We start from the raw sequence: 12,286 nt of genomic DNA, 5'->3' as shown, positions 1-12,286 counted from the left end.
TCGGCTCCCCACTGTGTCTCTGTTGAGCCCTCTCACCCCTCACACCTCTGACCTAAATCCCAATTTTCTACATCCCAATTTTTGTCTTCATAAATAAATAATAAATAAATCTTTAAAAATAAATAAATAACAGTATATCTTGACTATGAAATACACTTCACATTTAAAAAAGAATGGGGGTAATTTGAATATACTGACCTGGAAGGATACCTGATACATTACAAAACAATAAGTGGGAGAATAGCATATATGGTTCCAGTTTTTAAAAGAAGAGTGTATACACATTTGTTTTTAAGAATTCTTAGTTTTTGGTTTTTTTTTTTAAAGATTTATTTATTTGTACATACAGAACTGGGGTACAGGTCAGAGACTCAGAGGTGGCGAAAGACTACCAGAGACAGAGTGGGGAGCAGAACAGGCATATCGACAAAGTACACTGCTGAGGGGAGCAGCGGGCGGGTCAGGAGAGGTCTGCCACGCCATGTGGTCACCTTTGGGGCAGGCAGGAATCAAACTCATGCAGAAATGGTTTCAGCTTCTTAGTGCAGTGCTTTAACCTGCTGCGCCACCAGGGAGGGCCCAAGAATTCTCAGTTTTTTAAGGTCAGCTTTTTGTATTCTGATTGAAGTGGTTTATCAATCACTATGACTCTTAATGGGAAAAAGTGAGTAAAAATTGAAAGCAAACAAAAGAAAAAACTTCCCTTCACTATATACTTCACTTCTACCTAATATCCCACTTAGGCAAAGTAGAAAGTTATTATCAGCAAAGAGTTGTTTGATCCTAAGGAAGCGTTCACCCAGTATATAATTCCTCTATAAATTAGTCACAGACTGATTTTCCTTTCAGGTTCGATCTGGAGCCAATGTTCTCATTTGTGGTCCAAATGGCTGTGGGAAGAGTTCACTTTTCCGTGTTCTTGGTGAAGTGAGTACAGCTCACTTAAAAGTTGTGCATCTTTTTTTCCCCACTAACTGCCACATTGTGAAATAACTGACTGTGCCTCTCCACCCCTGTTCTTTCACAGTTATGGCCGCTTTTTGGAGGACGTCTTACTAAACCAGAAAGGGGGAAGTTATTTTATGTTCCCCAGGTGAGACCTTGTTTGAGTTATTTTGTGACCTTATCGATATAAAAGCCTTTTTACTTATATTTGAAACATTGGTTCTAACGACGTTCACTGTCCTGCTACCAGAGACCGTACATGACCCTTGGAACTCTACGAGACCAAGTGATCTATCCAGATGGAAAAGAAGATCAGAAAAGGAAGGGGATATCTGACCTTGTAAGGGAATGTTTCTGTCTAGATTACTGAAAAGACTCCTATTTAATGTTCTTTATCTTACCCATTAAGTGATGTAAATACCGGGTAGTCTGTCCTAATCTGTAAAGCCTTTCAAAGCCTGTCATAGTTGAAACTTTCCTAGTTGAGGTGAAATGTTAACCTCTGTGCTTAATATGACTTCCTGGGTGTTGAGCTTTGGCTTTATGCTATTGCTTGTTTTCTCATGGTCCTTACCCTTTAATTACGCACTGTAATAGTGTGCTCTCTAAACTACTAGTTAACATAAAGAGGAACCACAGGGCTTAGGGCTATCTTTGTGCCACATTCTTTTATGAAATGTGTCCCTTCAGTGATACTAGTGATGCAGTTAGGGCTATTCTAATTTAAAAGATAAAGTAAGATAAAGATTGTTGGCTTATAAGAAGCTTGATTTCATCTTTAATTATTTTATGGAAAGGTACTGAAGGAATATTTAGACAATGTCCAGTTGGGTCATATCCTTGAACGTGAAGGAGGCTGGGACAGTGTTCAAGATTGGATGGATGTCCTCAGTGGTGGAGAGAAGCAGAGAATGGCGGTGAGTGTGCTGGAAAACACTGCATGAAAATGCACAGGCTACATGAGCCTGGTGTTTTACTTAACCAAGGCACAAAGTTCTACTTTAATATTTTTATATGACAATTATTACAATATCGATTCAGTGATTTAAATGTGCTTTAAAATGTATTATTTGTATGTAAATGTGAAGTTCAATAATTTCATAAAAATGCTGCTAATGCCTCTGAAAGAACAAGCTACAGATCCAATTATCCACACTTACCCATTTTTCTAAAAGCTGGGAAACTGTAGCATACCGGTTCTGGAACCTGTGGTTATCTGGTTGGTCCTGAGATCTCTTCAGTATCTTCTCTATCCCGACATCTTTGTCTCCCTCTGGCTGTTCTTTGGAGTAGCTGAAGGCATGGGGGATGTTTAACTCATTTCATTCTTTAGTCTCTTCTTGTCCTTTCCAGTCACCATTATGTATAGTTTTATTTCAAGGCTTGGTACCTGCTACAGCAAGTTATTTAGAATTCTTTTTCTAAAATAGCGAAGCATTTGAAAGGAACTGTTTTAATTTTATGACTGATAAACATAATGACCAAGCACATGATATTGAGTGATACTTGAGTATTATGCTAAGGGGTAATTTTTAAAGAATCATTTTCTAATTGTACACATCATAGTTTGAGTAGATCTGGAGAAAATCCCCCCCTAGAGAGTTAGCCTTGTAAAAACTAGAGAAAAGTGTAACCAAGCAAAAGAATGGCTATTGCAGAATTGCTTACTCATTACTCTCCTTTTATTGTCTCCTATTCCTTTACTGTATATGTTGCTTTAGTCAGAATCATCCCAGTCCTATGTAAACTTAATATTAACCTAATACTGTGACTTGGCTAGTGTTATGAGATTAAAGTGTAGAATGAATCTTTAAAAAAGGTATCAGCCTGGCCCTCCCTGGTGCGCAGCGGGTTAAAGCACAGCACTGAGAATCTAAAAGCCGCTTGAGCATGAGTTCAATTCCCCCCTCCCCCGGAGGTGACCACATGGCGTGGCAGACCTCTCCTGACCCGCCCGCTGCTCCCCTCAGCAGTGTACTTCGTCGATCTGCCTGTTCTGTTCCCCACTCTGTCTCTGGTGAAGCCTCTCACCGCCCCTGAGCCTCTGGCCTGTACCTGAGTTCTGTATGCACAAATAAATAAATCTTAAAAAAAAAAAAAGGTATCAGCCTTATTAAAAATGGAAATTGGTCTGAAAAAGTAAGAATTTGAAGTGATTTTGCATTTCTGGAATCTGTTTAGTTGGTGACTATAGCAGTAACTGCAAGTCAAGAAGAAAATTAAATTTCTATACTCCGATTTCAAAGGAAAAAGGAGGATAAGCCAGATTGTCGAGTGGACACAGTGAGAATACAGAGAAAGAATAATAAATTAAGGAATGCTGAGTAACTGGTGAAAAGCTATTTGGGGGTAGTTTTTATTTAAAAAAAAAAAAAAATCCTAGGGTTTGCATAGAGAATGAGAGGATATCCTAGAAGAGAGAGTGGGAAGGAACCTTTGAAACCAGATGATGTATAATTGTTTGAGAAGTGGAGAAAATTCAGGCCATAACACTGCTCAAAAGCAGGCTATTGACGGCGCATGTTCCTGGTAGGCTTTTAAAGGACTGAATGGAGGCTTGAAAAAGCGCATCATGTGTTGCTGCATCAAAGATTTCAAGGGGAGAGGGAGAGAGGCTGATGCAACTGATGCTTCTGTAGGTGAAGCTGGGAGTGTGTGTGTTCGTGTTACTCGTCTTTCAGTCATACATAGAGTAGGATTAACAATTTGGAGGAACTAGTGAGGGAGGAGAAGACATAATTTTTAGGAATAGTCTTGCAAGGCTTAGCCCCCTTAAGCTGAGTCTGTAAGACTGAAAGTTTGGACCAAGGGGTCCTGTGTGTGTGTGTGTATGGGGGGGGAGGTGTCAAGATTTGAATTTGGAAAAGTTTCTGAGAGTGAACTAATACTGAAAAAAGAGAGGTCTAGTGAACAAATTTCTAAAAAGCTCTTTGAAAAAGACTGAAAATAAATATAAGGAAGCGAGATATTAACCCATTGTTTTAGTAGTGAAAAATTGTGTTATGATTTGCATAGCGGTCTGTATTAGCTGAGCTGCTCTGAGTAAGGCGCTAAGCGCCAGCCCTTTTGGTCTAATGAGATCGAATATTCGCCACTAACGGTCAAGGCTGCCCTCAGAGAGAGCTGCCCAGAAGGTGCACGGGATGATGACGCGCATACGGTTGCTTTTGAGGGCAGCTTACCTCACCTCCCACCAGCCTTGCAGGAGGCAGAGCAGGGCCAGATGGCGCGGTTCCCGCCAGATGCCGCTCCCACCGCCCTGGTGGAGCCGTCGCTGGGGACTGAGCGTCCAGATCTCTGGCTCCGTGTCCCTTGAACGCGCGGGCGACATTTCTTGCCTTGTCCCAGTCACCGTCGTCAGGGTCGCTTCTTACGGTGTCATGAGTTGGGATCTTTTTTTCCTCTGGCCATAATTATTTTTCACCCAACCTCTCTCGTTACTCTTTAATTGGTAAGGGGTTTTCTTATTTTAAAGCTAAGAACAGAACACAAAAGATGAATTATTTATGAAAGCATAGAGGGGCCAAAACTCCCCTGACCAAAAGTACACTTTCATAAAATTTTTAGTGTTCTTTAAAAGTCCACTTCGTCATTCTTTCACTTTTACTTCATTGGCAACTGTGCCCCTTCTTGGACGGCTCCCCAAGCTCTGGAGAGCCGGCCGCGGGCTTTCCTACAGCGGAGCCTTCCCGTTACCATCTCTCCTGTCCAGTACCGACTCACTGGCCCGGCACTGGCCATGGCAGGTGCTCAGGGGAGATTTCTTGAAGGGAGGAACAGATGACCCTTTCCCCTTCACTTCCCTTCTCAGTTTTCACTACTTCGTATCACCTAAAGGCCAGCCCGGGCACAGTTGTTTTCCTTGGCACTGCTGACTGTCGGCTGGTGGGCACAGCTAAGAAAGCAGGGTCAGTTTGGGCTGGTGCCCCGACGCCGCTGGCCTCCAGCCCTCCAGCGGCCCTCATGTTTCTTGATTTCCCCTACCCCCCTCTTTTTATGGTAATAATTTAAAGAACGGCTAGACTCATCCTTTCTATCCCAGTGTCTGCCCTAAAACTGCGGGCAGGTGACTCTTCATGAAAAGAGAAGCTGCGATGCAGTTCAGTGGCAGCTAGTTTTACTGGGTGCTTAGTCAGCGACATGCAGGTGACTTCATTTAATTTCCACACTGGTCCTGTGAGCAAAGGACTGACGAGCCCAGGTTAGAGGGGAGATTGGGCCTTTGAACCATTCAGGAACTTGCTGCTCAAAGCTAGGTAGTGACTGTTAAAGCTGGGGGTGTTGTGAGCCTCAAGCTGCAGGGCTCATAGACGCAAAGCACAGCTGTCTCCCTGAGTGGCGTGGTGACTTCACCGGTTTCATCATGGGAGAAAGTGTCCACGTCCAGTGGTAAATGTGTGAGGAGGATTGAGAGAGTTCTGTGGAACCAGAGAGGGACTTTGGAATGCCTTGAATAAACGCTGTTCTTTTTTTCTTTTTTTTAAAGGATCACTGAAATTTCATTCTGTAGTTAGTTAATTAAAAATAAACAGAGCCAAGACAAGATCTTAGCCTGTTTCTTAGCTGGTAGGAGTGGGGGGTGGAATGGCCACAGTGTTTGACAGGATAAAAAAATGTTGGGAGAAGTTAAGCATGTGCCTTTTATTTAATGGAAGAAATTGCCTTCATCTACCATCTGATAATCTTTATTATTAATTCATGCATAGAGCATTAAAACCATGATTTTTCTTTTTTACATTCTTCCCAGAACCTCTTTTTTATCTTTTTAAATTTTATTTTATATATTTTTTACATCATTCTTCATTTTTGTACAGCATATACTTTCTCATCTTGTGTATGGTCCCCAAGAAACTCCCATCAGCAGTTCATCTGTGCACCATGACCATAGTCTCTTGTGCTCTTCCCACCTTGTTTTGATCCAATTTCCTCCCCTCACCCCCTAAAGAATGTCTCTGATTTATAGTTGCTGGTTGGTTTTGATTTTTACTTTGTTATAATTACTTCCTCCCCGTCCTCAGCCCCTCATTTGGGTCTCCTATATTCCTCCTGTAAGTGAAACCATCCAGTATTTTTCTTTTTCTTTCTGGCTTATTTCACTGAGCATGATCCCTTCCAGCTCCATCCATGTTTCTACTTATCTTTTTTGATTGCTGTCTAATACTCCACTGTGTAAATCTACCATATCTTGATCCGGTCATCTGTTTTCGGGCATTTGGGTTGTTTCCACAGCTCACCTATTATAAATAGTGCTGCAATAAACATAGGGGTGCAGATGTCCTTTTGAATTAAGATTTTTGCATCCTTTGGGTAGATAGCCAGGAGTGGAATTGCTGGATTATATGGGAGTCCAGTTTTAGCAATTTGAAGAACCTGCACACAGCTTTCCACAGCTTTCCACTATTTTAATTGACCTCCCTGCTTTCACTCCCTGGAGGACATGCCATCTTTCCTCTTGAGAAAGGCTAAACATCTGTGTCTTTGTATCTTCTCTTCTCCAACTTTATCTTATCCCTTTCCTTCAGGTTTGCATGGACACACACATACACACACAATACACACACCATAATTAATCTCTTCTAGTTCTTCTTCAGAAAGACACTTTCAGGTACCCCAGATTTAAAAAGCCAACTGCCTTAATCTGTAGCTTTCGTTCTTGGGATAGCAGAACTTTTGGATAACCTCTACTAGCTCTTCCCCCTTCCTCACCTCATGCTAATAGATATAAACCCCAATAACGTGCTAGAGTCATGCATCGCCCAATGTTTCAGCCCACCATGCTCCGCATATGTGACTCGTCCCAGGGACAGCCCAGGTGTGTGGGGCGGTACCATGAACGTCTGTGGCCGTGTCCACACAACAGTCGTCTAGCAAGGGGTGACTTAGAATGTGTGCCTGCCTGTCACTCAGTGACAGATGATTGTCATGTCTGGTCATTCATTTACCATGTATTTGAATGTTCCCTACATGCACCTGCACGTATAATTTCGATTTATTGCAGCTTATTGATATCAGGCCTGTGTGATGATACAGAATGTTTCCTTTTTGCTTCAGATGGCAAGACTGTTCTACCACAAGCCGCAGTTTGCCATTCTGGACGAGTGCACGAGCGCAGTGAGCGTGGACGTGGAAGGCTACATCTACAGCCACTGTCGCAAGGTGAGGACGGCTGGGCCTCCCGGGAGGGCTCCTGTCCCCACCCCGTTCGCTGTGCCCAACCGAATACCTGTGCAGCAAGCAGTTCAGGTCACTACTCGGGGTGATTCGTGTTTGATAAAGATTTTGAGTTGATAACTAATAGACATTAAGTAGAGGAAAAAGAATTATAAGTCAACTCAGTGTTCATTTATATCCATAGTTAATAAGCAGATATTTTCTTAACTTGTTTCATAACTTTATCTAAATATTTTTAAAAAATCAACAGTGATCATTTAGTAATGTTTAATTTGTTCATCTGGTTTTTGGCCTGGGTAATATTTCTTTTTTTTTTTTTTAACCAAAATGTCTTTTAACAAAAGCCTGCTCTAGGGATAATTGTTTCCATTCCAGAGTAATTAATCATTGATCTCAGCTTGTTTTTCCTGTGAGACATTGTTTTCATGTATGTTTTTGACGGGGTTTTAAGAATAAAAAGAACACACCCTGTTTGTATTTGGGAATTTACACTAAATCTGAAAGGTATTCATGATCTAAATCCCAGGAAGCTTTTAAAATCAAAAGATTTTTACTGTTTCTTAGCAAACACATTGGGTAAGCAGACTCAGTGAAATTATGAAAAGTACTTAGGTTCTTGTCTCACTTATGTCATTGTGCATCATTCCTAAGTGTTGCTGCAAGCACATTCCAAAACAGGGTTAGCAGTGAAGGACTGTGACCCTGTATTGGGAAAGCAAGCTGACACATGGTGCTGTATTGATTGAGTTTTCTGATTTTAACCTTTTGCTAACCTGATTTTCACACAGAAAACATGCTAGGATTTCAGCCCTCCCCCAAATAATACACTCAATGCCAGTACTTTTAGTTTAGTTTTATTTTTTTCTTTAAGGCTTTATTTCTAAATTTTGCTTTCTGCAAAAAGCATGGGGTGGACGGCCCATGCTTTGCATTGCTTGGGAACAGTTGGCGTCAGTTACAATTTTTTCTCACTGATACTGATTTTTTTTAACTATACTGATTGAAGCGTCATTGTAGTGACTTACAGTACTTAGCCTCGTGTTAACTCATGACTCGTGTTATTGATGTAAACCTTATTGCTTTCCCGGCATAGGTTGGGATCACCCTCTTCACGGTGTCACATAGAAAATCTCTCTGGAAGCACCATGAGGTTTGTATTTCTGGTGGTACAGTGAAGGTTTATTTTATGTAAATATGTGAATCAGGTGATTATTGTTTTAATTTTCTGCTGTATATATCCAAATAAACATGTGTCTTACAGAGAAAGGTGACTCTAATTTGGTTTTATAAAATAAGACTTTCATATATATTGTTACAGTCATCAATTTTGATAACTACAATATATACCAAAAATTCCCAATTGCATATGCTCTCAGAGAACTAGTTAGTAGATCTCCAGTTTATAAATGACTGTTTGCATAATTTATAGTTGTATAATCTTGTCATAACTATGACTAAGTGAGCTTTTTCTTACCATCCAGTATCGACAGAAAAGCAAGAGTCTTAAGAAGGATTCGTGTCAAAACACTAAGGCACATTTTGGCAGCAATCAGGATGGCTAGGCGAGGTTGGCTAATGTCAGCTGTGTTTCTCACCTCGCTGTCCTGAAGTAGACTTCACCTGGCTCACTACTGTAACCACACCGCAGCAGTGAGGTCTGTGTGCCCTGGGGCAGGTGTCTTACTTATTCTGGCGCCCCAGCACTGCCCACCCCAGGACGGAAGTTCCTTTGAACTCTTAATATACAGTGCTCGCACCCTTAAAATAAACAGTCTACCTCGATTATTTTTCTTTCCCTTTTCCTTGCCTCTTTATCCTTCGTAGTGGATAAGAAATTTTTAGGTAAAAGGAGGGGCTTAAGAAAAATTGGAACCTGGAATTGGGTGGATATTTTGTCCCATAAAACACACACCTGAGTGAGCACCTTTTTAGTCACACGCATCACTCAGAGCAAGATGGGGTGCTGGCTGTCCACTTCCAGAACTTTTTGTGCAAATGAGAGCGTACAAAGGAGAAATTGAAGAGCACTGGACTTAAGTTTAAGACCCTGGGGCAGGTGGCACTGTCTGGGTGTTTCCTTCAGATGACTAAGTGGCTGACCCTCCCCTGCCTGTCTCACAGACTCTGCTGAGTACCAAAGAGGAAACCCAATGAGAGGACTTGGTAAAGTGTGATGAGATGCTGTATACCTATGTGACTTTTACAAATAGTTTTTTTTTTTTAAATATATAGCACATTGTAAACTGTCCCCCCCCCTTTTTTTTTTTTAACAAATTGAATAATTAGAAGTTAAAGCAGTGTGTTCTCAGACTCCCAGATACATCACAGCCATAGAACAGTGAGAGCCCCAGGCTTCCCTCCTCTTCCGGAGGTGTATACCAGCATCAGAAGCAGCCCTCAGACCAGTGAGCGTGTGAAGGAGAGGTGACACGGAGGCCAGAGTGCCCACAAAATACCTGCAGAAAATGGAAAAACAGGAAGTCTCTTCCGTTTAAAAACAAATAAGTAAAGACACTTTTGCAACTGTTCTCCAAAGTGCCCATCTAGGTTGGTCTTGATACCCGGTCACTCTTCCTTCTTGGCTAAATCCCAACGCAAAAAGCCATAGTAACTTAGAGGCTGTGAGCTGGTCTGGGACAGAGCTAACTGCGTAACTAAAGGCTGCCCAGGTGGACAGCTGGGACTCGCACCTGGTGTGGCAGGTACAGCCTTCCTCATCGAGTTACATGAGTGTTCTCATTTGGGAGGTGCTCAGAGCTTTGGTTCTTTTGAAGTAACGAATGATTCTGGTATTCACTCTCATCAGGGGGAATACCGATGTCAGTTCCAACGAGTTACCTGTTTCTGGTTTTAGAAAGAGCAGGCCTTGCTTAACGCTCAGGCTCGGTATCCATAGATGGAGCAGTTCCACAGCTTCGTTTTGTTCGATGTTACTGGATGAGAAAATCCTGTCCTGCTTTGAGTGAAATGACATTATTCAAGAATCTGATTTGTCACACGTTGTTGCCTGGGAAGCTGGAGTTTCCAAGGACCTATCGCATGTTATGTGAGGACTTGCTGTATAGACTTGTGAAAGTTTTAGTGGCTTAAGATAATCATCTCCAATCATTTTCTGGTATCGTAATTTACATAAACCTCAAATACAAGGAACATGCTTACTGATATTTTCCCTTTCTTTTCCACAGTACTACCTGCATATGGATGGCAGAGGCAATTATGAATTCAAACAGATAACAGAAGACACAGTTGAATTTGGCTCTTAAGAGAACCGGAGAATTATACCTATGGGCTTCAATGAAATAATTACAGAAAACACTTAGAAATTACAGCATACATTGTAAAATAAAGTTGAGCTTGGTTTTTTTTTTTTAAACAAAGCAACAAATTAACCAGATATAAAATAATTGAGAACACGTTGTTTAAAACATTTAATATTATATAGGATATTGCTAATTGTGTATATGTTGGTTTAATTATTAATATGTACTAAGAATGTCCTTATTCTTGTGGTTAAAAACCTGCCTAAATTAAATTGGGCTTAAATCAGTGTAACCTAATTCATCCTGGGATGTAAACCATTTGAAGTCAGCTAATTTGACTTTTATGGCTCTCTTTTCCTTCAATGAAGAACCCTATTTAAATCTGGGGTCATCACTTGTCCTGTTCTCACAAGATAGTCTGAGTTTCATTTTCTCATCCCTCATGATTGTGGGAAACAAACAAATCATAGGGTATTACAGAACTAGAATCCATCACTGCATAGCAGTCGTGCTTACTCCACAGTGGCAGGTTCCTTGACCTGCCAAAATCATCTCCTTGTCCGTGTCCTGGGGTACATTTGACTCCAGGAAAAGCCATTTGGATTTTCGTAGGCTAAGTAATGAACGTGCCCCTCTTAATTTTTGCAGTATTGAGCTGTTTTGGGGGGGTTCTCCGTATTGGGGTAATACAGGTACATTTGCAGTCCTGCTTACCAGAAGGGTGGTTACGGCGTTTCACACCGAGTCTTCCTGATGTTTGGGATATTAAAACACAAAGTCACATGCCAAGCTCAAGGTCTAACAGGATTTTTAATATTTTTAAAAGAATTGGACGGATTTGTGTCCGCTGGAAGCCCTCTCATTACATGTGTGGTTACGTGGTGGTCAACTCCAGACGAGCCGCAGGAATGCACTACATGAAGAAATGCACTGAGTATGCAGCGTCATCTCTGTCTTGGACTGCGATTTTATGTTGAAGGCCACCTTTTGAAATTATTCTCACAAGTGAATTATGTTTCCTAGGCACTGGTTTATCTCTGAATCTTTAATAACTTTTTTATATTTGGGTTATTATGTTCAAAATGCTAAGATAAATCTGTTTCACCTTACCAAGCCACTGTTAATGACTACATGTGTTATTTGCACAGGGAGAACTGAAACTGAATATATCAATAAGCTAGATATGAAATCAGTTTTTATCAAACCTAAGGTTCAGAAAGGGGCATTTTATATTCTTGTTTCTGCATAAATGGTCTTTTTTTTTTTTTTTTTGCGGAACTAACTTTAAAAATCACTGGCTACCGAAGTAAAACTTGATGTACTGATTCCATAATGCATAACATTGAATTTTTACAAACACTTCTCTTTAGCAAACTTGTATACTTAACCTATTTTCTGTTCAGATTAAAAAAAAAATCAGATATCCTATACAACCTTTGCTTGTTTTTATTCTAGTATCTGAATACTGCTAGTTAATTTAGGTTTGATGTGAAAAATTAAAAGTACCAGCAATTTTTTAGTTCCTAACTTCTCTTTTTAAGAACTATTGTATCAAATGTGGTTTTTAACTGAATGCTTTTTTTTTTTTTAAGAAAAGTCAGATAAAACCTCACAAATCCCACCAAATAGCCAGGAAACCTGAGAAATTTTCAGTACTGAGAAAGGTTTTAAAATGTGGGGGGAAGTTTGAGAGTTTTAGATTTCTAAGTTACCCTAAACTTCCTACTTGAAAAAAAGCTCCTAAGTGACTCCTAATTCCTTCTGTAATACATCAGAAAAATATTTTTTCCTTCCTTTAAGGTTTAACAAACATTAAAATGCCTCACCCTAAGGTGGGGAGGTGGGTCCTCCTGGAGGCTGCTTACAGCAGTGAAATTGTTTCCAAGACATGATTGGCCACGGAACGTCTT

General features: G+C 40.7%; 1 protein-coding gene across 1 annotated transcript in view; it reads left to right on the top strand.

Annotated features, from left to right (window-relative positions):
- ABCD3 (ATP-binding cassette, sub-family D (ALD), member 3) overlaps positions 1-11,849 on the top strand; it is a 59,862-nt gene extending 48,013 nt beyond the window's left edge. The window contains exons 17-23 of the mRNA XM_004689761.2: positions 850-927; positions 1,028-1,093; positions 1,196-1,285; positions 1,743-1,862; positions 6,997-7,101; positions 8,210-8,266; positions 10,302-11,849. Of these exons, the coding sequence (XP_004689818.1) occupies positions 850-927; positions 1,028-1,093; positions 1,196-1,285; positions 1,743-1,862; positions 6,997-7,101; positions 8,210-8,266; positions 10,302-10,379 (594 nt within the window). The 3' untranslated portion in view covers positions 10,380-11,849. The remainder of the gene's footprint in view (positions 1-849; positions 928-1,027; positions 1,094-1,195; positions 1,286-1,742; positions 1,863-6,996; positions 7,102-8,209; positions 8,267-10,301) is intronic.
- The last annotated feature ends 437 nt before the right edge of the window (positions 11,850-12,286 follow it).

The sequence above is a fragment of the Condylura cristata genome, unplaced genomic scaffold (assembly GCF_000260355.1).
Source record: "Condylura cristata isolate star-nosed mole 26May11 unplaced genomic scaffold, ConCri1.0 scaffold00026, whole genome shotgun sequence".
Taxonomy (NCBI): domain Eukaryota; kingdom Metazoa; phylum Chordata; class Mammalia; order Eulipotyphla; family Talpidae; genus Condylura; species Condylura cristata.
This window is presented reverse-complemented; position numbering and strand designations above follow the sequence as displayed.